The 26,070-nt window shown below is 31.4% G+C and overlaps 3 protein-coding genes and 1 long non-coding RNA gene across 6 annotated transcripts; 2 read left to right on the top strand and 2 right to left on the bottom strand.

The window, feature by feature from the left end:
• The first annotated feature begins 1,820 nt into the window (after positions 1-1,820).
• LOC131183316 (uncharacterized) lies at positions 1,821-4,093 on the top strand. Its single transcript, XR_009151446.1, has 2 exons — positions 1,821-2,243; positions 3,824-4,093. It is a non-coding gene; the product is annotated as an uncharacterized LOC131183316 (long non-coding RNA).
• LOC110650085 (transcription factor CSA) lies at positions 3,689-6,693 on the bottom strand. The gene is made up of 3 exons (XM_021804888.2): positions 5,184-6,693; positions 4,524-5,045; positions 3,689-4,227 (listed from the first exon to the last, which is right to left on the bottom strand). The coding sequence occupies exons 1-3, from the start codon at positions 5,671-5,673 to the stop codon at positions 3,920-3,922; spliced, it is 1,320 nt and encodes a 439-aa protein (XP_021660580.2). The 5' UTR covers positions 5,674-6,693; the 3' UTR covers positions 3,689-3,919.
• Positions 6,694-17,224: 10,531 nt separating this feature from the next.
• Positions 17,225-18,254, bottom strand: LOC110650086 (transcription termination factor MTEF1, chloroplastic). The gene has a single exon (XM_058154041.1). The coding sequence runs from the start codon at positions 18,235-18,237 to the stop codon at positions 17,371-17,373; it is 867 nt and encodes a 288-aa protein (XP_058010024.1). The 5' UTR covers positions 18,238-18,254; the 3' UTR covers positions 17,225-17,370.
• A 1,089-nt stretch (positions 18,255-19,343) lies between these two features.
• Positions 19,344-25,723, top strand: LOC110650088 (agamous-like MADS-box protein AGL30). 3 transcript variants are annotated; one of them, XM_021804892.2, is made up of 13 exons: positions 19,346-19,683; positions 20,336-20,521; positions 20,974-21,030; positions 21,133-21,151; positions 21,286-21,350; positions 21,447-21,462; positions 21,572-21,633; positions 21,758-21,854; positions 22,313-22,360; positions 22,438-22,565; positions 23,454-23,826; positions 24,773-24,892; positions 25,215-25,723. In XM_021804892.2, the coding sequence occupies exons 1-12, from the start codon at positions 19,670-19,672 to the stop codon at positions 24,821-24,823; spliced, it is 1,116 nt and encodes a 371-aa protein (XP_021660584.2). In that variant the 5' UTR covers positions 19,346-19,669; the 3' UTR covers positions 24,824-24,892; positions 25,215-25,723. The 3 variants fall into 3 exon arrangements, with proteins under 3 accessions (XP_021660586.2, XP_021660584.2, XP_021660585.2); XM_021804893.2 differs by lacking the exon at positions 19,346-19,683 and adding an exon at positions 19,690-19,835; XM_021804894.2 differs by lacking the exon at positions 22,313-22,360 and having other exon boundaries at positions 19,344-19,683.
• The last annotated feature ends 347 nt before the right edge of the window (positions 25,724-26,070 follow it).

The following is a 26,070-nucleotide window of genomic DNA, read 5'->3' as shown; positions in this document are numbered from 1 at the left end:
ATAACAGAAACAGATACTAGGCACAGGTACCAATTCAAAACAAAAAATCAATTTGTACAAATCAATCAAAATCAATAAAAAATTTTAGAAAGCAAATAATAACTGATAGTGCAATTCCAATAGTTTACTTCAATAATTTTAGAGAGTCAATAAGATCAAATCAATTCAGTGTAACACATCGGTAAATTTTATAGTCAAATATCAATCAATATAAATATATTAAAGGCCTGTTTCCGGAATTCTAATGGCTCTAATGCAGAGATAGTTGACAAAATCAATTATTTAATCAAAATCGTAATAAAATTCAATAATTAAATAAAACTTTAGAAAATCACAAGTAAAATAATTGTTAAAATATTGATTTAAAATTTCATTTAATAACAAACTTAATGCTAAGAAATTTTAAAAGGGACTAAAACGATGTCATGTACTATAATTACCACTCACCTGGAACCTCCAAGACAATGGTTATTTTCAATGAACAAGAGACAATTTTAACTAATAGATTGAATATTCAAATCTCCTATACACCCAAAATATAAAAGAGAAATATCAAATAACAATAAAATAAAATGATTTTAATATATATATATATATATATTTATATATATATATATATTCTAAATTCAAAGTTATTGTCTCACAGTAATTATGATTAACCCAATTCAGTACTAATAGTCAAAAAGAAGAAAAATAAATTTTTAGAGTAGTTGTAATGGTTTAAGGAGAGAAAATAAAATCAAATTCACCCATTATTGAACAAAGAACGAGAATTTTTTTTCTTTAAAAATAGAATCAAAGGTGATGAATTGAGAAATAAAAATTTAGCAATTCTCTACGCACATCAGATTATAAATCGTAAATTTATATATATGTATATAACAATAAATAAAAGATGATGAAAATACCTGTTGAGAGTATTTGGTAGGAAAAAGAGGTGACAAACAGGTTTTGAGAGCAAAATTTAGCAGAAGAGACGATTAGAGTATATATATTTCAAGAGTTCTATTAGGTGTAGAATGAGATAAGAGTTATTATTGAATTGGGTTATTCAGATTATAGATATATATTTAATTTCGAAAATAATATATATATAAAAATAATTAAACAGGCCATCCAATAAAATATTCTTTATTTTATTTTATTATTATTATTTTTAGATAAATATTTTAAATTATTATTAGATAATTAAAATAAATAATTAATTAAATAGATAAATATTGGGTTTTCACAAGTTTAGCATGGTATCTAGAAATTAGTTATCACAAGTAAGAACGAGTTTTATGTTCACTAAATTAACGTTAAGAAAGGTTTTTATATCACAAATTGAAGTTTAGAGATAATATTATTATAATACTTTAAATTCAGGGACAATAAGCAAAATTTATTCAAATTTAAGCCTTATCTAATTAGGGTAAGTAGACTAAGAAAGCAAAATTTTTTGGAAAGTGCAAAAGAACTCTTTTTATGGTTTGTATTATCAAATCAACATTTCAAGAAGTATGCTATTGTTTACTTAGTAGGTACTTGATAAGTTGCACTTCTCTGTTTAAAGACGATCTTTTTCACTCTCTCAACTATATAACACACATGATAATATTACAAACACTAATTCCTCTCTTTTCTCTTTCTAATCTTCTCTCTTTCTCTCTCTCTCTCTCTCTCTCTACATATATATATATATATATATATATATATATATATATATATATATATATATATATATTTTGCGACCTCCACATTAGGACCTAAACACAAAATGAATAAAACAAAGAAAAAATTAGTCATTTTCTTAATTTGTACCATGGTTACCCAAAAAAAAAAAGCATCATGGAAAGATTGAGGACATTAGTCCTTGCCTTATGATCTTGGTATTCTCTATATCAAGCCACTTATCCCTCACAACATGCTCCCTCATCTCCAGCATTAGCACCAGTCATTACACGAAATTGATAGATGAGTTATTTTGGTAGTGATTTCTTAAACTTTTCTACTTCCTTCTTCCCGCCCATTTCATTGTTTTTCTCCCTGCACACTCTACTCTGTCTTGACTCGACCTTATCATGAGGCCAGAGTAAAGAGATCGATAAGGTTTGGAGGTGGCCTTTCGTCCTTGATCTGGCTAAATGCCAACAAGTGGGAGCAACTGACAGTCAGCGAAGGACTTCCCAAAGTGTCGTGCACCCAGCCATGCCCTTCTTGCCTCCCCAGAAGCTTTAGAATCCTTGTGCGATTGAATCAAAGTAAGTTTGTTTCTCAAAAGTTTCCTTATAGTTGTCTGTTTATTTCAAGTTCAGTTTGAATGTTGTAATTTTTGTTTGAGAAAATGTTGGATCACGTTAATTCCCACATCGAGGAAGTATTGGAGAAAAAAAATTCTTCGCGTGTAACTTGGGCAATCTTCCCTCCACAATGTTGTTTCTCCAAGGCTTCCATGGCAGCTGCTTAGGCCCTGTTTTCGGCGGCACATTGTTTGGTTCTCCTAGTTTGGGTCCAGAACCCACTTAGATTGGGGTATTCTGTTTCTGGGCATTGGCCTTTTCCTGGACTTGTATCCTAGGGCTCTAGCTTAGTGGGTTTGGACTCCTTTTACTTGCCTAAGAGAGCTTAGCTAGGTCTTTATTGTTTTTAGGCCATGGCTTTAAGATACAAATTAAAAATAGGAACGGTAGCCTTAAAAAGGGATAAAATTCAGGAAGGACAGATGACATTAAGCTTTTAAAGAATAAAATCTGATTTCACCAAAATTAATTCTATATACTTTTTCTCTACTTTTAATAAAAAAATGTCAAAAAGGTAAAATAAAAATGAGATGTTAATGTTAATGCTGGCGTGTAGTCACATGAGAACAGTGGTGGGAAAGATCCTATTACCAAAGACTATTTATATATAGGTTTCTTGTATGAGCAGATAACCAAAGAAAGGAAATTAGGAACAGAAGAGCACGTAATATTTAAAGGCAATTCCAAACAGCTAGCCTCCATGTGGGTGGCATGAATTTGCAGAATAAGATTCTGCTGATGAGGAGAAGGATGTTTCAATAGTTCTCGTCATGAATGCATTAGGAATTGGAAGTGAAGGGTGACTGTTTCTTTCTGTTTGCAGAATTTGTGCCTGATTTTTGCAGACCATGAGAAAGGGATGTTTTCATTAAAGTTTCAGTGTCTTGTTTGTCTTTGTTACCTTATCATCATATATCTACCAAGAACAAATATATAACAAAAAGAACATCCTTCTCTCCCACATTAATGCATTCACAAAGCCAATCAACTCTCATATTAGTAAATAGTAAATAAACACAAGAAAGTTTCACATTATTAGGCCCAAAGCTAGCTTCTTATATTGCCAAGTTAACCAACAATTAAAAACTAAGCATTTATTCAGTTCATCACAACTAATTTAGGATTAATATTTAGATGTTGCTGTGTTAATTTGATCAATCTTAATTTCTTATAATTCAAGATGAACGTTTAAAATCATGGCATTGATGGAAATTTGATATTTTATGATCATAAGGTCCATTTAAAGTGTTTTTTTTTTAATGATGGGTATAAAGATTTGATTTTTTTTTCTTATAATTGATTTTAATTGGGGTTCGACCTCAAGATTTCACAGCTCCGAAAATTATTTTCATACTACTAAACTAAATTCATTGGTTAACGGAGAAAACTGATGATGGTAATAATAGGGAAAATGTGACAATAATCAAATTAAGTTATTTGTTTGCCCAAGGGTCTCACGTGAGAAAGGTAGGGTTACTACAGATTGATGATGCTATAAAAATCTTTTCATTCTTATATTTTTACCTCTAATGGCCTCTCAGTCAACTTTGGAGCACATCCACATTAAGGCCCTCTCTGATGATCTTCTGTGAAAAGAAAAATAAACCCTTTTCAGCTTTTCTTTCGCTGGAAACTTTTCATGTGGCTCCAACTCCAAGAAAGTCAATGAATGGTGGTGGAATGGTCTCGAAATGGACGGTTCTTGTGTTCTCTGCCACTGATGATGATGAAGGTAGTGAAGGTTCAGTTGCTGAAACTTGAGGTAGTGTCGATGCTGTGGAATCTGAGAAATAATAAGGGCTTTGGTAGTTTGACTGTTGCATTGCCATTATGTATGGGTCGGGGTATCGTTGGGGATTGAAACCAGAATTGTGGGGTTCATCACCTGGCCTATCCCAAGATCTGCTGTGGCTGAACATGCGCATCATGTCATTGCTCTTGGGACCTGCAAAAAATGAAAAATAAACACAAAACAAATCACAAAAGATGCAGAACTCGCATTGCTAAAACAACTATGGAAATACTGAATTTAAAGCAGCTAAAAAGTAAGGGAAAAAGCCTTTTGTCTCAAACACAAGGTATAATCAATCAAACTTTGTTCAACAGCAAACTAAGTTCAGAAAGTTAAGAGAAGAAAAATGAGCTAGTTTTCCATAAAAGAAGCCAAGGAGGAAGCAGCACAGAAACCCAAATGAACAAATTGCTGGAACAAAAGGGAGAGAGTATAGGGGATCCACACACCAGGGAAGAAATCATAAGGTGTCTGCTGTGCACAAAACTCAGTTAGAGGGAGCTGGACCTGGATACTTGAGACTGCTTCTCCCACAGTGGTCATGTGAGGTGATCCATTTAAGCCGTAATCAACCCCACCATTGAAGAAGGTTCCAATTGGGTAGGGACATAGATTGGTTAGTCCAACAGCGCTGGGGATATTGTGCGAGTATGGCGGTGGTGGTTCTGGTCTTGTGCCTGGATCTCTACAGAGAAAGCTTGAAGTTTCATCCGCTCTTCTGTGGACTGATTGAGTTAGCTTCCTCCTCCTATAGGCACTCGATTGTTCTCTATATTTTCTAGCCATTATAACATGCCAATGATTCTTCACTGCATTATCAGTCCTTCCAGGGAAAAGCCTGGCTATCATGGCCCATTTGTTGCCATAAAGTCTATGAGCTTGCATTAACCTTTCCTCTTCTTCTTCTGTGAAAGCTCTTCTATTTATCCTTGGATCCAACTGGTTAAACCACCTCAATCTGCAGCTCTTACCTTAAAAAAATAATAAAAAGAATTATAAAAAAAAAAACTCAAAAAAGCAAGGACAAAAAGAAAATGGAAACAAACTGAAGAATTTATTTGCTTATCAAAAAAAAAAAACTAAAGAATTTTTTTTCTCAGTTCTTTTACCTGATCTGCCCTCTAACTTCTCAGCTATAAGGTTCCAGTTTTGAGGGCCATAATGGGCTACAAGTTCCTTAAGCTTTGTATCTTCTGCAGGTCTCCAATGGCCCCTTGCACAGAGCTTTGACTGCCCACTATCTGTTTCCTTCCCACTATTGATATTTTCAGTATTAGGGTTCTCTTCAGTTGAGTTGGCATTGTGATTTACAGTGTCATTCTCTCCGAAAGCATCACTACAATCAGAAACTTTACCCTCCAAAACAGCATCACTGCCCTGATGGTTCCCCATGAAAGGAAAACCCCAAGAAGCTCTCCCGATTTCCATCTCATGAGAAGAAGAAGAAGAAGAAGCAGGCGGTATCACTCCATAGCCAGGACTAAGAGAGAGAGAACCAATGTCAGCAAGAACCATCCCGGCAGAAGAAGAGGAAGAGGGAGAGGAGTAACAATTTGGGTTGTTTTCTGATGGTGAATATATAACACACTTGGTATCCATGCCTTCATTTCCTCTCTGACGGATGCTGTTATACAACTGTTACAAAGTCATACTCTGGAAACTTAAAATATTACAAGCAAAAGCTTGAATAGGGGAAGGAGAAACTTAAAACAGCAGTACACATCTGCAAGAATGCTACTAGCTTTAACAGAGACCTACACACAAGGCTTAAACACCTATACTCTCTCTCCCTCTCTCTCTCTCTCTCTCTATAGAACAGATAGAGAAGGGAGAGAAATCTTCAAAACTAGTTAACCAGGCTGACTGAGTAAATCCTGAGGCCTCTCCCTGATAACCCCTGACCCTTATAATTTATTTATATTCAGTTTCCTTAATTAGTTTGTTTTAAAATCGTTATTCATTTTTTTCCCCTTCGTTGAGATGATCACGTTCACACGTGTGAAAGAGAGGAACACTCTTCTACCGTTGAAGGTTCTTCCTTGTTATGCTGTCTCTCTCAAATTGACAAGAAAGACTCCAATATTCAAGTGTTGCTAGCTTGAACTTGTACATACCGTAGACACTTTTCTTTTCAAGAGGCATAAAATGAGTGCTTGGACATAACAGCCCTTCCTGTCAAGCACCAGTAAACAACCTAGCTAGCTCACCACTTCCCCAACCCCCAATTCTCAATCCCCATAAATCCTTTATTTTTTCTTTGTTTTTTAAACTTTGAGAGGTTTAACCTGGGTTTCAGGTTAACCACCTGAAGTTGACCCTACAACCCAAAAAAAAAAAAACTTGAAAAAAAAAGCTCAATGTTATTAATCCCTATTTCTCCACCTGATGGATCTCTGTCTCTTTCATGGAGAGTCTCGCTTATGACCATCAGATATTTGCTTTAAAGAAAGGTTTCAAAACCCTCGTGTGTAGGCAAATTTTGAGTAAATCACAAATGTACTCAATTTTTATGTGGTCCTCCATCATTTACTTTTCTTCATGCTTATTAGATATGGTTAAGTACATGTGTTAGGTTATGAGGTTGAACAAGTCTAGCTTGTGTAACTTAATGCTGGATTCTAAGCCCCTGTGGCATAATTATTCTCAACATTAATTGGAAAATTTAACTAATTTCATTTTTATTTATGTGATTTAGATTTTGATATGTTTTATAGATTTAAATTGCAACTAAACCCAAAAAGTTTTACATTGCGTTTTGAAGGATTTGTTCATCAAATTTTGAAAAAATTTAACTCATGAGTTCAAGCCGAATATCCATAATATCAAACTGAATATCTATAAGTTTAAATTTAACTCATTTAGAAAATGAGTTCTAAATGAGTCAAATCAAACGGAGTTTTTTATCGAATTGATTCTAAAGTAATTTGCAAATAATTTGGGTGAGTTTTAAGTTTTGAATACGAGGTTTAAACTGCTTAATTTTAATTAGATCACATATATATATATATATATATATATATATATATATATATATATATAACTTAATTTTTGTAAAAAAAAATTTAAATAATTATATTTAATAAATACATTTTATATATATATTATATATTTATTATATCATCATTTTAAATAATATATTATTTTTAAAATATTTATAAATATAATAATAAATATTATAATATATAAAATGTAATAATTAATATAAATATTTTTACAAATAAACATGTTCATAATCTTATATAAAAAGCCTACTCTTTAGTTTATTTGTAAATCTGTAAATGAGTTAATTCACGAATTTTAAAGAGTCTCATTTATTAAATGAGTTTAAGAATTGAATTCAAATTTAGCTTATTTTCTAAATAAAATGAATTTAACTGAATTTTTATCAAATGCTTGTTTAGTTCGTTTACATCTCCCTTGTAACTGTTGAATGTTGTTGGGTTTTTATGTACATGAAAAATGGTAAAAACTGGTGACTAATGACTTTGATTTGAAGAAATGATGATAAGTCAGATCACACAGATCTACAAGGGGTTAGATAAATCTGAGACATTCTAAATAAACCCCAATTAGACCAGTTAAAAGCAAGGCCACATTTCCATGCAAGGAATGTCCAGAGACAGCACTTGCCATCTCCTAAAACGACATACAAAAAAAGAAAAAACACAACAAATCTATTAATACTAAACAATAAGAAGAAGAAAATGACTTTACAGTTTTCAACTTTTCACAGTGAGAAAAGCCCCAGTGAAGGACGTTTCATTTATTGTGGTCACAGTGTAACAGGAATGTACAATCCTTGCTGAGAAGAACTGAGCAAAAACACAGCAAGCAGCGGCTAGCTAGCTTTGGGTCAAAAACTTTGAAAACCTGACTTTCTATTGGAAACAAACCAAACCAAAACGACCCAAAAATAATTGAAAAACCCACCATTTGCAGTTACTTCCAACCCCTATAACACATCTCTCAGTCCTTAGGGTCCCAGCCAAAGAAAGCATGTTTCTATGTCACTCACCTTCAAAACTGTGTCGTCATTGCTTTCTTCTGTTTCCATCTTACCAATTTTCATTTATGGTGTGTACATATATGTGATGGAACCATGTGAACTTGCTTAGGAGATGGAATATCAATATTGAACTGTTTTTGATGTCATCATGACCTAACTCATGCATTGGGAACTTGCAATACAAATTAACACCACCATCATCATCATCATCATCATTATGATTTAGTTAATCTAATCCATCTATGTAATTACTTTTGGTACAAAATCCAAAGTACCCAGTGAATTTCTTCATGTTATTTAGCTACTTCATTCAAGATATGGCACAAAGACCTGATGGATTTCTTTAACTTCTGTTTCTGTATCAATTTCTTCGGACCAAAGAGATGAAAGCTTCCAAAGATTGTTGCATGGGGTCTCATTATTTGATGGTAAGCGAAGGAGACTAGAAAAGCATAGACTTTCCAACCTCCAAAAGGGACCATTTAGTATATTGTGGACAAATTCAGAGAAAAGACAATCAGTCGCTTGGTCTCAAACTTTTCAGACAACAAAATGTGCTGTATATTGCAGAGATTTATGTATGAAATCATGCAATATAGAGAATATATTGCTCTCATCATCCATACCATATATCTCCACCTCTACATACCAAAATATTAAATTTTAAAACTGAGCTTTCCTGGCCTTCTCTGCCTTGTGGTTCAGCTTCTGCTTCTAATATTCTATTCCCACGTGCGCACTCCTTTGCACGTGTAAACCCCATTGTCATAATAATCTCGGTGCTTGTGTTTGTTTGCATTGCATACCTTTATCTATCTTCAATTATTGCCAACTTAGGATTCCCCACTCTCGCCCACGCTCTCACTAGAGCACTTGAATAACACTCCTTGAATTGAAGAACCTAAGAAAATAACAAGGTTTTGGAAGAGAAAAATTTGTCATCTCCCTGGAGTGTCTAAATCACTGTCAGCTATTTTATTAGCCAATAAATATTAATATTTAACTGTTTATATAATGATTTAGAATAAAAATGCTTAATAAAAATAGTTATTAGATGTAAAAATAGTAGTATAATCTTATTAATTAAAAAAAAATTACTCCATTAACCTCTAAATACTAATACAAATATTATGCCACCGAATAATATAAGTTAAAGAGATAGTATTTTTAATCATAATGAAAATACTAAATTCTACCTTAAAAGTTATTATTAAACAGAAACTTCAATTTTTTTTGCCATTCAGCTTCATTAAACAGCATATTCACAAGTAAAATCAACCATTTTAAAAAAGAAAAGTTATTTCTCAAGTTTGGGTAGAACTTTTTACTAATACTAATCCATTAATAATGCATAATTCTACAGAAGCAAACATAAAGCTGAACATAGTTGAAAAAAATGAAGATGCCACAACATGAAATAGAGATGGGTATCACATGATGTGAGACTTACAGATGAAAAAAATGTTGTTGAATCACTCAACCAAGAAGCATAAATGTTGGAAGCAAGTGGGTTAGAAGCATCCTATGTTTAGAGAGTGAGGTTTGCTGTCTGATAAGAGGATGTGTTCCCTCATCAACACCCAATGCTCATGTGCTTGAGTTGGTTAGATTGACAATGAATGGAATGAACATGCTTTTGGAATGACCCATGTAAGATAAACAATAACAAATATTTGATGGGCTAATCAAAATATTTTTTTTTCCTAAGGAAAGTGATTAGTTGATGCATGCAATTGCATCAAAGGCAAAGTCTGTGATATATCAGATGGATTGGCCCACCATATAAATAGTAGGGCTGATCCTTAAGATTCTGTTGGAGCTGTTCCCTTGGAACCATATGGCAGAGTATGCAAAGGTGGGTGTGCTCTGTTTACTATAGGTTACCCCATAACTTGTTAGAAAATGACAAATCTACTAAGCAGGATATGGGGATTGGAAAGCTAACAGCACATAAAGCTTGAAGAGAGAGAGAGAGAGAGAGAGAGAGAGGGCATTAGTAGGTACAAACAACAAAACATCATATGCTTGCTTTAATTAGGTTCTCTATCACCTCTACATATGTTGGATATCAAGCATGGAAGTCAGTTAACTGTGTCTGAACACACAAGAACAACATTCAATTCTCTCTTTACCCATTACCATGTGAGATGTGACTCTAATGGTGGATGACCTTTCCACCTCTTCTTTAGGGGCTTGTTAGGAAGACTCCATTCACATTTCACAACCACATATATCATCTATTATACATCTAAAACTATTTTTAGAGTCTTTTATTTACAATTTTAAATTTTAAATTTAGTGGTTTATTAATATGATATTAAAATATTTTTAAATAAAAAATTTAGAGTTTAAATTTAATTATTTTTATTTATTAATTAAAATTTTTAACATAAAATAAAATAAATTTTATTTCTTATTATAAAGTGAAATTATGCATAAAATGTGTTGGTGATATAAAATTATATAACTTGATTGCATGCCTTTTAACTTTTGCTAAAGGCATAAATCCAAACATCATCTATAGTATAAAAGAGTCCAAAGAAACCCAAACAAGGAATTATGCAGATGATATTCACAAATAAAAAAACTAAAAAAAAATTTGGAGAGAACTGAGAATGGTCTCAATAGAGATGTACATAAACCGTTCAAACCGATGAAATCGTACTCATTCGACTCGATTTTTATAGTTTTGATTTGAATATTGATTATGGGTTAGAAATTATATAAATCAATATTTTGATTTGGTTTTGATTTTGAAAATTATCAAATCAATATAACGCAAACCGATACTTAGTACAGACATTGAAAAAGGGGGCTATGAACAGTTTATTGGAAGTAAATATTTTATATAATATATGAAAAAATTTATAAAAATTTATTATCAAGAAATCTAATTTGAAATTAAATATATTAAATTGTATTTTTTTAGTTAATAAATATTAATAATTTTAATTATTTAATTTAATACATGTATCGGTAAGAGTTGAGTTATAAAAATCTTAAAAAGTATTGAATGAATTCAAAGAATTAAAAAAAAAATCGCAATTCATATTACCAAACCAAATCTAATCCGAATTTAATATGTTTTATTATAAAAATTGAAAATATTAATTTTATAATTATTTTATTAATTTCGGTTCTAACACTTTACAAATCGAATTGATAATATATTGAACCCAACAAAACCAGCCGTACACACCCTCTAGTCTTAGGTAGGGGAGAGCAGTTTTCGATTTAAACTAAAAAATCGAATCGAATCAATTTGGTTCAATCGGTTCGGTTTTAAAACTTAATCGGTTCTGTTCAGTTTATAATTTTTGATAATTTCGGTTAATCTGTTCGGTTCGGTTATTTTCATAAAAAATCAAAAAAAACTGAACCGAACCGAAATTATTAATATATATATCAAGGAAATCAAAGAAAATCAAACTGAACCCTAAGATTTAGGTTTAATCATTTTAAAACCGAACCTAATCCAATTGAAAATTAAATGCTCAATTTATAAATTTCAGTTTGATTAGTTTAAAACCGAACTAAATTAATATTTATCGATTTGATTCAATTTAATTTTCTCTCATTAATCAATTTGATTAAATTTTTAAAATTTTCAATTTTACCTGTTTGATTCAGTTCATAACCGAACGGACTATTTACACACCCTTAGTCTTAGGTCTCCGGATGTTTGAAAGGGCCTGGAAGAGTACAGTTTCAGACCCACTTGTTAATGTTGAGGGACAGGTACCTGCAAAGAAATAAATGCTTCGCTTACCTCTTTCAATTTGGGAAATTCAATATTAACACATCACCTATAGCTAAAATAATATTATTTATTGTTTTCATATATTTATTTATTTATTTATTTCTCATTAAAGGAACTCTAAAAATATTTAAAAAACAAATACCAATTTAATAAAAATAATTTATGCCTTCAATTTTAACAATTTGCTAAAAAATTTTCAAAATTATCACAATTAAATTTTCCAATCAAATTCATGTGAAATTAAAGCTAATTAATTTATAAAAAAAGAAAATAACATAAAAATTTAAGAACTGTTGGATCAAAGTAGATGAAGATTTAATTAAGGCTTAATCAATTTTGAATGTAGTGGCTATGAAACTGATAAAAATTGTGCCTGGTTAAAAGATTAGTGGCTGTCATCTTTGTTTTGAGCAGAGAATTAAGGTATAAAGACTCCAATTTAGATCTACCAAATGAGTTATATTATTTACCTATTAGACCAAATCAGACTAAGTGACTGTAATTTTTGTTAAAATTATTTTTTTTTTTTTACAAATTTTAAATTATTATACTGTTTTATTAAATGTACAGAGAACACAATATGCATTCATGATTTAGAGATGTTTACAGTAAGTAGGTAGAAAAGTTCAGTAACTGTGCATGGAGTTGATGACAGCAGAGAAGAAGAAGAAGAAGAAGAAGAAGAAGAAGAAATTAAAAACAGAAGGACAGGGTGTTGATTTTGTAAGAGATTTTGTTACCTTGATTGGAGAAGGAACATAACTTACTATAAGATCAAGAGGAATTTGTCTGTACCTGCTGATGTTTTTGAATAGTTTCATAGATAGAATAGAGTTTAGCTTCTATTTTTTATGCAGCTATTATAAACCCTATTCCCTTTTAAGATAATATTTAATATTTTGATTATAATTAAAATATTATTTTTCTTATTTATACTGTTCGATAACATGGTGTTTATAATAATATTTAGAAGTTAAGAAAATATTTTGATCAGGATTAACAAGATGTCATCACTAATCCGATAGCTATTTTTATCAAATATTTCTACTTTAAATTACTGTATAAATTGTTAACCACTAACAGTTAATATCCAACGACTAACAGCTACTAAAACAACTAACCACTGCTAAAATAGCTAATATAACTACACAAGGCTTAAGTTGGATTTAACATAAAAATTAATTTAATAACGGTTAAATTAAATATTTATATTTAAATTTATGCATTTATTATACACACTTTAATAATTTTACATAAATTAATAACCCTAATGATAGGTTAATAAGTCTATAGGCACTCTCTTTTTTGTAAGTCATATAGTATAACTTTAACAACTCATAATGCTCAATAAATATATAAAATAAATGCTTCATTATATAATTTATTATTTTCAAATATTTAATTAAATAAGTGACAAAGCGAATCAATAATAAAATTGGCTCTCGATTGAATTCTTATTTCTTGAGCCATTGAAATTTAGGTATGTTTACTGTAAGTTTGATTTTATATAAGAATTAAATTTAATAAAATTATTCTAAATTTTATTTTACATATAAACAAACCTAACTACTAGTTATATCAAAATTAATATATTAATTATTTTTATCATACATACATTTTAATTTGATTATACATAAATTTTGATATAAATATTTAATGTAATTGCCATTAAACTTACTTATATACAATTTTTAAAACTGAGTGAGTTAAAATAAATTATAAATAACTTTAAATCAAACAAATTCATATCAAGTTAACAAATCATATTAAATTTTTTAATTTCTATCATTTTCTTATAATAATAATAATAATTTAAATGCTCTAATACAATATGTATCCAGAAATCCCTCAAAATTTGAAGTTGTCATTATTGGAAGAGGAAGAGTGGGATTGAATTAAATTTGAAATGGAAATTAAATTTAAATTAATTAAAAGTGATTGGCTAAAATTAATATTAAACCGAATTAAAATTAATCAATTTAATTTAAAAATTATTTTAAAAAGTTCAATTATTATATTTTATTAAAAGTAAAATTAAAATTAATCTAACCCAACTTAATTCAATAATTAAAAATATATAACTCATACGACAAATTCAGATTCGAATCTTATTCCTTCAATCTTTTTATTAAAATAAATAAAATAAACTAGAATGGATGAGATGTTACAACTTAAATTACAATCTCTATAAATTTTGAATTGAAATTATTGATTTAAAATTTGAATCAACCCTGAGTGGCCACTCCTAGAAAGTGGCGTTAATTAATGAGCAAAGGGGGGAAAGAAGCACAATGTCCATGCATGGAAAAAGGTCACAATGCAATTTTCAGCTACATAGACCCCACTTCGATCCACTTTGTACCCTTTCACGTGTAGTTCTGGCCCAGATTAGCTGCAGACCATTGCCCACTCCTCCTGTGCACTGACTATCATACCAACCCATCTCCATTTACCCAGTTATCAAACTCACATGAAAATAAACTTATTAATCATTAGATTAATTATTTACATATAAATTTATATTTTTTAATTAATTTATATATATCTTTATAATTATTTAATTTAATGATCGTTAAACTTACTCTTATATGAATTCCAATTCATATTAGACACAACTTAATAGAATTATTAAATTATGCAATTCTCAATGCCTGCCTTTAAGGGTAGAAGGTATATGCACTGTCCCTTCATCACTTTTCAACAAACTCTGCTACCTATTACCCAAGGAAACTTGGGAGCTGGGACACTATGCAGTTGCAGGGTTGTACTTGAGCCTAGACTAGCCTATCGTCTGGGTTGGATTTAGAATTGGATTGAAATCCACATGATCAAACCTAAAGATTAAAACCAATCAATAGTTCAAGGATCTGAACCAAATCGAAACTGAAAATACCAAAGGCCATACTGAATTTTCCTTCTCAAAATCATGAATCAAACTAGACTGAAATCGACTATTCAGCCAGCAGCTTAGTCTGGCTCAAAACATTTAAAGAAGAAGAAAAAAAAAATTGAATTAAATCAAAATCAAACTAAAATTGAAATCATCAATAATCAGACCAAAACTAAACCGGTCTCCTATACTCTGTTTCGAATTCATTCCCTCCACGAATAATTTATACAAACACAACCCTGAATCCAGAGAACTACAGCATGTCACCAACTTCAAGATGCAATCTTCAAATAAAACCAGAACTAGCTTGTCATCAGTAATTCACCCACACTCTAGTCCCTCTTAGCACTCTAAAAGTAAAATCTTTTAGCAAGTGGAATAACCTGAACAGGACAGTATATTCTGTCACACAAATGGGAAATCTTTCAAGCATAGAAAATGTTTCAATCTTAAGGCACATCTCAACAACTGCCACCAAATCATGAACTCTGATAGTCTGATTCCAAGAGCCCCAGTGGCTTGTGGTGATGCAATGCAAGCATAAAGACAGAAATTTTCAAGGCAAATAATCCAGTTGGAAGCAAAGGAGCCACCAGACGACATCAAAGAAACGGGAAACAGCCATCTGATCCCCAAGATTATTCCTCAAGGAAGTAGAGGAACCTCAAATGAGCAAATTCCATATATCAATTTTTTTTTCTTCATTATTATTTTTGTTAAGAGAAAAATGTTATCTTAGATTATGAAAGAACAAGAAGACAGCAACAAATTCAACTTTGAACAGTTCAAACATGAACACACGGTCACTTTCAATATCTAGGATGTTGCACATAAAAAGAACAATTGCAAAGGGAACCATACAAGCTACCGTTTAGGAGCATGGAGGACATGCAATCCTTTAAGAGGGAATGCAGACCATTAACTCCTTCACATAGATTTAGATCACTAGAAGATGAACCTTAAACTAGAGAAAGCAGAAAATAAACAGTTCCATTAAAATTTTGTTAGCAGATCCTAAATGCTGTATATGCATAAGGCCATAAGCACTGTCCCTGAGCAATGTGCTGACAATTTAGCACATTGAATAAGACAAATTTAACATAAAATCTTAGTGATAATTTCAAGGATCATAATATGCTAGTATGTGTAGAACTCTATGAAAAAAGTAAAAGAAAAAATTGATATTCACAAAAACAGTAAAACACAAGAACCATGAATGTACCATCAATTTAGGGGCGCAGCATTATCAAAAATCCACAAGCATAACAGTAAATCCCCATAATCAGGCAATATATCAAAGTACATCCCCAAGAAATTCCAAAATAAAAAAGCCATAATGAAGTTGATAAAAGCATTTTACCCCACAGGACCACAAAGGGAAATCTTGATGCTCAAAAATCTTAGCATTACTCTCCAGTTAAAGATGCCACACCACTGCAACACAGCACAGCAGGATGACCTTTTTGCCTTTTCTTCTGAATCTCTTAAAATTTTGTAGTCAATAAATCTGTGAGCTCGTCACTTGCAGCCAAAGTTAATGATTCCCAAGACACGACAAAGTCAATTCCAAATGCAGCAAAATGCAATGCACTACAAGACTCACTAATATTGTAACACATAACACACCTCATGAGATAACATCTTGTTTGGTCTGCTCAGTCCTCACTTACAATTAGTAGGGTTTTAAAGCAAATAAAAGACATTATCTAATATGAAATATTAACCCTCCAAATATGATTAGCTATATGAACATAAGGACGCATCAAGAACACAAGGAAAATAAGTATTGAAAGATTTTCAGGAAATTACCCTAGAAGTAACCAATCTCCACACTCTTTTTATCCACTCTCGAGAAAGAGGGGGGAAAGACCCAAAAATATTGAGGATACCAAGCAATAAAGTAAGATCCTTATTATAAGAAAGACAATGAGACAATGATCCTGCTGTGACTTATTCTAAAACATCATCTACGTTGCACAAATATTTCAATGAAGCTAATTACCACTATAATTGATGGGAATTTATTAATATGTTAAATGCTTGCAAAACCAAACTCCAATTCCTTTAGTAGTAACCAGGAAAAATAAAATGACCAATATTTCAAATTTCCAGATACAAGGTGCCAGTGAATAGTAATAGCTATGCAAATGGCCAACACATCATAAATAAAGGGTGGACAAGTGGTGACAAATGTGTGTTTCTGGTAAAGCTCCATGAATGTTTACTCATCAATCATCATCCAATGTTAGAAGACCATAAAACCAATATTAATTAATGCCTAGAGATAATTTGGCTCCTTTATCTGTATGAACAAAATTCAAACTTGATATAGAAATTTTTCATGTTATTGCAAATTTCTCCAGCACATTAAGGCCTGACTTCCCACAAAAACATAGTATTCTTTATTCCTTTATATTCAAGCCCAAATAATTTAATTGGCATATTAAAGAACACTAGTGCATCAAACATCTTACGGATAAAACAACTTTCCATGTTTTAAAAACAATTTACTAATCAGATTCTATATTATATGTTAAGCAATTATAGCAGCTTAAATTTAAAGCTCCTGTATAGCATAGTCAAACATACTAGAACACACATGTACACAAATATTTAAGAAGCCATGCAACTTATTTTCACTTAAGTCTCCCCAACCATTCTTAGCCGCATATCGACCAATCTTGCACTGAATTCACCATCACTAATCTTCAACATTTTACACAATGGAAGCTTCAACCCGTACTCCGCCAACATTCTATGCCTTGGCTTTATCTTCCCCTCCAAACTGAATGAAAAATACTGCGGAAATCTTTTCAATTCCTCCAAATCACCCTTCATTTCCACCAAAAAGTACTCCACTTTTGGCACTAAATTGTTCTCTACGCTAAAAGTCAAAAGCCCCGGCGACCTGACTACCATTTCTTTAACCTCACAGTATTCAAACCCCAAACTCATCAAGTATTCAATCTTAGCCATCAAGGTAAATTCAATATTATATACAAGCAACACAGTTGTCTGACAATTGATGGCATTGGCACCCACAAACCCAAGGTTCCGAAGAAAGATAAGGGCAGGGCGCAATTGGTCAGAAACACTAGAGACTAAGAGCCTAGGACACCGAGAAATAGTTTTGGCGATATCTGGAAATGGGATACCAACCTCGTTGAGCAGGAAGTCGAAGACAGGATAGAGATAGACGTGCGGATCAGAGGTGAGAAGGGCAGGGTGCATGTCTAGGATGCGGCCGATGGCAAGGCGGTGGAGGCCCATGCAGGAGAGGCAGTGCTCTACGGAGTAGAGGGTGGAGAGAGGAGTGGAGCGGAGATTTGGGTTTTGAGTGAGCGCTTTTTGGGTATTGATTTTGAGGCCTGTGAGGTATTGGAGCTTTTCATGGAAGAGGAGGCCAGAGTCCACAGTGTCTGTGGGAAGGCATTTGGGGGTTTTAGAGAGTTTTGGGGAAGAGAAGGAAGAGGGAGGAAGGAGGAGTAGAGTTCCTGCGGCAATCATGGTGTGAAACAAACGACACCTGGTGATTAAAATCTAAATACTTATAAAATATATTTTAAATTTTATTTTACTTTTAAAATTTTTAATATATATTATTTATTTATTTTATAAAATATTATTAAATTTAATTAAATTATCATTAATTCTAATAAAAATATTAAAATATTTTTAATTCTATTTTTATTTTAAAAATAATTTAATTTTAATATTTTATTTTATCAATAATCTAATTATTAAGATTTTATTTTATTAATAATTTATTTTATATATTTTTAAAATGCAGATTCTATTAAATTAAAAAATTTTAAATTTTAAATTATAATCATTAAAAACATGAATTAATTATTTTAAATTTTTTAAAAATTTTAATTAATTATTAAAGTATGTATATATTTTAGATATTGATCATTAGGTATCATAGCTATTTAGAATGAGTCTCTATAATTTTATAAAATTATATATATATATATATATATATATATATATATATTTATTAATAATTTATGCCTATTTTTATATTTTATTTTATATATATATATATATAAAATAAAATATGAAAATAGGCATAAATTATTAATAAAATAAAATATTAATAATTAAATTATTTTTAAATTAAAAATAAAATTAAAGATATTTTAATTATTTTTATTAAATTTAATAAAAAAAATTAATAATAATCATTATAATAGTAACTAACTTATAAATTTATTAAATTATTTAATATTAAATTATTTAATTTTAAAAATATAAAAATTAAGTTGTTGTTTAACTAAATTTTAGAGACTAAGTTAAAGATATTTTAATTATTTTAATTAAAATAAATAATAATTTAAGTAAAATTTTAATTAAATTACTTTATTTTAAAATTATAAAAATTAAATTATAAATTTAAATAAATTTTAAAGATTAAATTATAATTCATTTTTAATTTTATTATGTATAAATTAACATAATTTATTTATTTTTATTATTTTAATTTAATGCTCTTAAGCTTAGAATTAATATATATATATATATATATATATATATATATATATATATATATATATATATATATTCATTTTATCAAAAAAAAAATTACAAAAAAAAAATTGATACCAACTCAAATGCATACAATAATTTGTTAAAATTTGTTAAGGTTGTTATGCGAAGATTGAACATGTTTCCTCGTTTTCAACATGGAGAAGCAAGCACAATTAGGTATGTACAACATGGTAATTAAAACAGTAACAGAAATTTGAGTGACGGGGAGGAGGAAGGTTGATAAACCTCAACGGAAGGAGGGGGTTTTGGTTTTAGATATTGAAAGGTGCAGATTGAATGAGGTGGGTATAATGGGTTTGGTTGGTTTTGGCTTTTGGTGGAAACTTCTGACGATCCCGATTCTGAAGCTCCCTCGTATGACCGCTTTTGCCGCTCACCCGGTCGTGTCATGCAACCCTATATGTAAGCTCACACCTCTCTCTCTCTCTTATTTTCTCTCTCTAAACTTTAGCTGGTTCTGTTCTTTTCTCTCCTTGGCTCAATGATGGACCTGTCCTACATTTAAGACCTTTCAATTATGCACTTTCAACTCCTCGTTTGATTTGCTCATTTGGGTAAGTTTTATTTTTTGGGAGCTTCTTTTTTTGTTTTCTCTTTCTCATCCCTCTCGGGTAGATTTTTTTAAGAACAAAAAAGGAAAGTTGAAAAACGTCTGAATCCTAAATTGGGTAGTCTTTAATTCGTTTGATTGTGTGTTCTTGATGCATTATTTACATGGGTTTAGTCTATTTTGGATGATTTTATTTTCATTTGTTCTGATCTTATATAGGATATCATTTCTCCTTTGTATCAAAAGTTTATGTTTTCTTATACCTTTTCTTTCTTGTTGATTTTCATTGTAAATATTGATGCTGCTGCTGGCACATCACATATTGGTATTTTGATATGTCGTTTCATATTGCCTTGCAATGTAATGCTGATTCTAATCGATGCAGAGGATGTTTGCATTTGTTTGAATTACATAATACTGGTGGAAATTAGGATTTAAATTGTATTGATATTTAGATGTTGAGGCTCCTTCAAGATTGTGATAATATTGATGCCAAATGTGCAGGATGGGTAGGGTTAAGCTAAAGATCAAGAAATTGGAGAACACAAATGGCCGTCAAGCAACCTATGGCAAAAGGAAGCATGGAATCATGAAGAAGGCTAAAGAGTTATCTATTCTATGTGACATAGATATTATCCTTCTCATGTTCTCACCAACTGGCAAGCCCTCAATATGCAAAGGAAAGCGGAGGTACCATCATTGATGCTCTTTCTGATTTAGGGATTTATAGCTTGGGAACTATTAAACTTACCTACAAAAATCATATCCATTTTCTTTTTCTACTGAACTACTTCATTTCATAGGCACATATAAAACTTAACCTCGCTGTACTTAATTGAACTGAGCAGGAGTTAATCATACATTGTTTAGCTACAATACAGTTATCAAATGGATTAAAAGTGTTGGTAGCGATAGTGAATGACTTAGGTGTTTGATTTGTCATGTGCAAATGCACACCAGATCTATTTATGTCTTTGTTTTATGATTTTGGCCTGGGGAAAAAGTACTTTAAAGATCCTGGGTTGTTCACAGTGTAATTTTTACTCATTCTATTGTTCGTCATTATCATCACTTTCGTCATCATTAACATATAGACATTGATAGCTTCTTAAAAATCCTTTTCTATTTGGTGGTGCGAGCAGCATTGAAGAGGTCATTGCAAAATTTGCTCAGTTAACACCTCAAGAAAGGGCAAAAAGGTACAGGGAAGTTTCCTCACTTCCTTTTTTCTTTTTAATTTCTTGTATCTGAGTTTGTTTATGGAATTGGAGTTTTAATTCTTCTTCATTTGATTGGAACAGGAAGTTGGAAAGCCTTGAAGTAAGTCCTTTCTTATGACCCATTCCCCATTCTAATATCAATCTCTTTATTTTCTCTTAACACTTGGCTTCATTACTGAATTTTTTTTGTTCTCATTGCTAATGTGACCTTTTGTTTTCTTTTTGAGAGTAAAGGCGCTGAAGAAAACTTTTAAGAAGTTGGACCATGATGTTAACATACCTGAATTTCTGGGCACAAGGTGTGTGCTTGTCAACAAAAACATTGTTGTATATCTTCTTAGGTTGACCATATTCATTGTTGAAAGCACTTATTGTTTTCACTTTATGTGTTTCAGTTCTCAAACAATGGAGGTACAGGCTCAAACAGTAATTCCAATGTTACTGTGATCTCTTACAACTCGTTGTTGTTTTATTCTTAAGCTGGTGACATATTTTACATTTTTGAAATTGCATCAATCAGGACCTGTCAAACCAATCGAGGTTATTGCAGAATCAACTTTCTGAAGTGCATAAAAGACTGAGGTGCACAGGAAATCTTTGACTGCAGAATTGTGTTTTGTGTTTCATGAATTTATACAGTGATTTAACATATTGATGCAACTGTTTGCCACCCATACTAATTTAAATTTACTTTGAGTTTCTGCAGCTATTGGACTAATCCAGATAAAATTAACAACATAGAACATCTGGGTCAATTGGAAAATTCACTCAGGGAATCGCTTAATAAAATTCAAGCTCATAAGGTGTGTCTATCATTCTTGCTTAGATTTATCCATGGACTGAATATGGATTAAATTGTGATATGCACTTGAACCCACATGTAAAAATACATGAATCTAAACATCCACAGTGTTATGAATCTAAACATGACTAAGATATCTTGTTTTAAAGTACTGGGATTTTTTGCTTTTTCAAATTAAAAAGAGGAGATCAAGGAGCAGGAAGATGATTTGATATCTTAGTCACCTTTTAATTATGTAAAAGGATTAAAAAAAAAAAATGGAATTAAACCCCCAAGGGTAAAAGAGTGCGTTAACTTATGTGAAAGAAGGATACTCGCTGCTGGAAAATTTTTCATGAAAAAAGAGTCCCGCACTTCATATCAAACAGATGGAAAACTGAATGACTTCAAATTCTTTCTTTTAGCCTTCAAATTATAATCTCTTCTTCATCACCAACAATTTTGATTTCTCCTTGCCAGGAATATTTAGGAAAACAGCAACTTATGTCGCTAGAATGCAATAGTCAGGTAAAGAGTGTCTTGATGCTTTTGCTTTCCTCTGTGTCTTCATAAGAAGATATCATCTAAACTAACATTGCTTGCAGTTTCAAAATGGGATGCATGTACCTTTCAGAATTGGTGCTGAGCAGCAGCTCCCACCCATGCCATGGATTCCTAATAATGACAGTCAACAGATTGTGTTACCAGAGGATCCAAATCTACTTCCCAATAGGTAGCATCTAATTCCAATGCTCCAAATATAATCGTCCTGGAAATCCAGAGACTTACTCTTTCAAACCTATGTATACAATAGCAATTCTAATCTTTTTAAAGCAGCATGAACAAGTATATGCGTGTGTGTGTGTGGAGACATGCACAGATACACTGGTGGAGCCAAGTTACCATGAGTTGCAGAACTTACACTCACTAAAACCTGATCTATGGCCCAAGAGGCTATACCAAAACTTTGGCCCAATAACATTATACTGAAAGTCTTGCAATAATTTGGCTAGTTATTAACTTATTATCACAAAGAATGGCTTGAAAGCTTATTACTCATAATAAAAACTTAATTATAAAGTGAAAAAAAAAAAGTAAAATGAGAAAAAAAAACCCGTCAAATCTGTTATTTTTTTAGTATTTTACTTGTATATTTGGTTGCTTTGTGATTTGTGCCTAATATGTAACGAGAGAATATATAAAATACATGTATAATTATTTTGTTAGTCTGTTTTTCATAAGGTTATAATGCACAATTAAATTTAATACATTTGAAAATACAATAGGAAAATTATCTATTTAGGTATGACTAATTCAAATGTTCACATGATTATGCTTATGAATAAATATTTTATATATAATTAAATGCATTTTTCCCTCCACTGATCAAAAAAATTCTTGGCTTTTGCCACCGCACACACACATGGAGAGAGAGAGAGAGAGAGAGAGAGAGATGAAACTCACATTTCTAGGAGGCATTTTATTTTTGTATATGACTTAGTCTAAGATGAGTCAAATATTTACAGAAGGATGAAAAATTTTTGTGTATATATATGATCCTTTTACACAAAGGCCTCCTGATGATGTATTCTGACCTATAAGTGAACTTTTCTTTCTTTAGGGATGTCGAATGTTCTGCAAGTTCCTCCTTTGGAAGTTATTCTGGTTACTTTGGCACAGGAAAAAGTTCCGAGCTATCTAATTCCAGTCAAGAAAATGGTGTGAATGGTATTCTTAATGAGTTAAGTGGAACTGCATCACTGAGGCTGCAGTTGGCTGGGCAGTATCCTTACATGCCATACAATCTGAATTTGCTGAATGATACAAAATTCCAATCTGCAGCAGAGATGAACCTACAAGAAAGCCCTGTGGATTTTCATGTTAATGGAAGTTTTGAAGCTCCCAAACCTGGATACGACGCTAACCCTGGTAGTTGGGCTTCTTCATCAGGACCATGTGCTGTTACCATGTTTGATGAGCATTTGTATTCCCAGGTGAGTTCCACCATAGTTTTCTCAGGCTTTTATGTAATTTTTTTTTTTTTTAACATGGCTTTTATTGCTGCCAAATCCTGAACTAGTTTTATTCTTGAGATATATTGATATCAAAATTTTATATGTAAAACAGCATGAAGTAATTCAATTTTATGGGATGTCCAAATTAACTCTTAGCTAATGGTTATTAAGAATTACCTGTGGGCATTTAAGATATCCAACTCTGCATTTGTTTCCTCAAATGACTGAAAGAGAACTTTCAGCTTTTGTTGTCCTTGTGATCTTAAGCAATCTAAACATAGAACTGTCTTTCCTTACTTAATAGAACTAATGCCTTGCATAGCAAATTTGCAAACAACCATCTTTGGCTATTGCTGAAATTATGAAGCACATAACAAATAAATTTCTTTTCTTTTCTTTTTATTGGCAGTTGTGCCAAAAATAAAATAGATCTTCATTTTGGTATAAAACTTTATGGAGTAGTTGAAAATCTACCCCAATTAGATAAGGAGTGCACAAATGATGTTGAAGAGTTTGTATAATAACTAGCAGTCCATCATAATTCACTTAGAATGACAGAACCTTATGAATGCTTATTTAGAGGGGGAGAGGGCATAAGATTGTTTTTTAATATCCAGAAATAGGAGAATGAGTGGTAGAACAATTACACTTTCAATTATTTAAAATAAAAAAAATTAAAATTGTAATTTTTTTTCTGTGAAAAATCTGCGACTTATAATTTTAGTTCCCAAGGCTTATATAGAATTTCAATGGGAAAGCTAGTGTAGTGATAAAGATAATACCTGTGCAGATATGTGTCGGTATTTGTAAGTGTTTTTGTTTTTTTTCGGCAAACAAGAAAATGTTGCAAGTAAATTTGTAGGAAGTAGAATAATAGTGTTGCTCATTCCAATGCTTTGATACATATTCAAAAATTTGTTTTCAGAAAGATCATCTGTATGGGAGCAACAATGAGGAATACTACAGAATTTCCTGAGTGGTCGCCTTGTTTGGGCTCATGGGAAGTGTGATTGTCTCATGGACTAGGATATCACACGATCTTAAGGTGAGTTTGATTTTTAACTAAATGGTTGCTTATCAGAGTTGTAGTAAGTTGACCTTATCTTTTGCTGAAAGAAAGATGCATGGCTTCTAGTATACCATCTAAAAAACCCTTTAATTCATCATATTTTCAAATATTATATACTTTGCATAAAATTACAAGATTTGTGTTCATCTCCATAATTGTAATCTTGACTGCAGGATTAAGATGGTCTTTTCATACTTATCGTACTTGAGTTTATCTCATAATTTTACATTGAATCATAAATTCAGTATGTATTAGAAGCAAAATGTTGGCTAATGCACATCATAATTGTTTCTTACAGCAACCAAACTGAGTGTCATGGATGATCTTAGCGTTTAGCCACTGATGAAGTTGCTGGAGAGCTTGGCCACATTTATGCAAAAATTACATATCCCATCAAATGAAGTTGCTGGATATGCAATGGATTCTTAGCCATGCAGATGGTGAGAAGCAGGCAATGAGATATATACATATATATATATATATATGTTTGGCATGATAATACATAGGAATGCCCTGATGTTGGTCGCTTGTTAGAAAGCGAATGGTGCCTAAATTGAGGTATCACTTTTGTGATATTACAGTATCTTCTGTATACAAACTATATAAATAGTAGGTTTTGTGGAGTTAGTCTTGTTTTTGGTGACAAGGTCACCTTTGGCAGCCAGACTTCTGCCTCTTTGCCCTCCCTAAAGTTTGTCCTGAACTGTAAATTGTATACCATAAATATATAGCAATAATCATATAGAAATTGTTGTAAGTCAAAATCACATCTATGAATTGAATTTAACAGTAAACATTTGTGCTGTATTTTTTCTTTTTTTTTTGGTTCTTATTATGAACTTATTTCCATTTTGTATTCAATTTCTTTGGAAATGGATATAAAGCTACGTTTGTTAGAATGTAATGGAATGTATTATAATCAAAGAGACGTAATTGTAGGATATTTGATTACATTACATCTCATTACGCCTTACTAAATATACTCTAAGTTCATTTTCAATCTAACGATTGTAAAGTTACTTTAATGAGTGAAATTTTTTAGTGGACTTGACTCATGAAGGGTGCATCTAATATAAGTTTAACCTATATGAGAACAAGTGATTGTTAAGCTCATCTTCATATGAGCTCGAACTTTCCATAGCTGCACCTCACCA

This window comes from Hevea brasiliensis, chromosome 9 (genome assembly GCF_030052815.1).
Source record: "Hevea brasiliensis isolate MT/VB/25A 57/8 chromosome 9, ASM3005281v1, whole genome shotgun sequence".
Taxonomy (NCBI): Eukaryota; Viridiplantae; Streptophyta; class Magnoliopsida; order Malpighiales; family Euphorbiaceae; genus Hevea; species Hevea brasiliensis.
This window is presented reverse-complemented; position numbering and strand designations above follow the sequence as displayed.

Bases quoted from the DNA above. Each gene is read 5' to 3' on its own strand.
- LOC110650085 (XM_021804888.2), bottom strand. From the start codon at position 5,673: ATGGATACCAAGTGTGTTATATATTCACCATCAGAAAACAACCCAAAT. The intron at 5,046-5,183 runs GTAAAAGAACTG...TATTTTTTTAAG, and splicing joins GAAGTTAGAGGGCAGATCAG to GTAAGAGCTGCAGATTGAGG. The intron at 4,228-4,523 runs GTGTGTGGATCC...CATTTTTTGCAG, and splicing joins ACCTTATGATTTCTTCCCTG to GTCCCAAGAGCAATGACATG.
- LOC110650086 (XM_058154041.1), bottom strand. From the start codon at position 18,237: ATGATTGCCGCAGGAACTCTACTCCTCCTTCCTCCCTCTTCCTTCTCT.
- LOC110650088 (XM_021804892.2), top strand. The intron at 20,522-20,973 runs GTACCATCATTG...TGGTGCGAGCAG, and splicing joins ATATGCAAAGGAAAGCGGAG to CATTGAAGAGGTCATTGCAA. The intron at 22,566-23,453 runs GTAGCATCTAAT...TTCTTTCTTTAG, and splicing joins CCAAATCTACTTCCCAATAG to GGATGTCGAATGTTCTGCAA.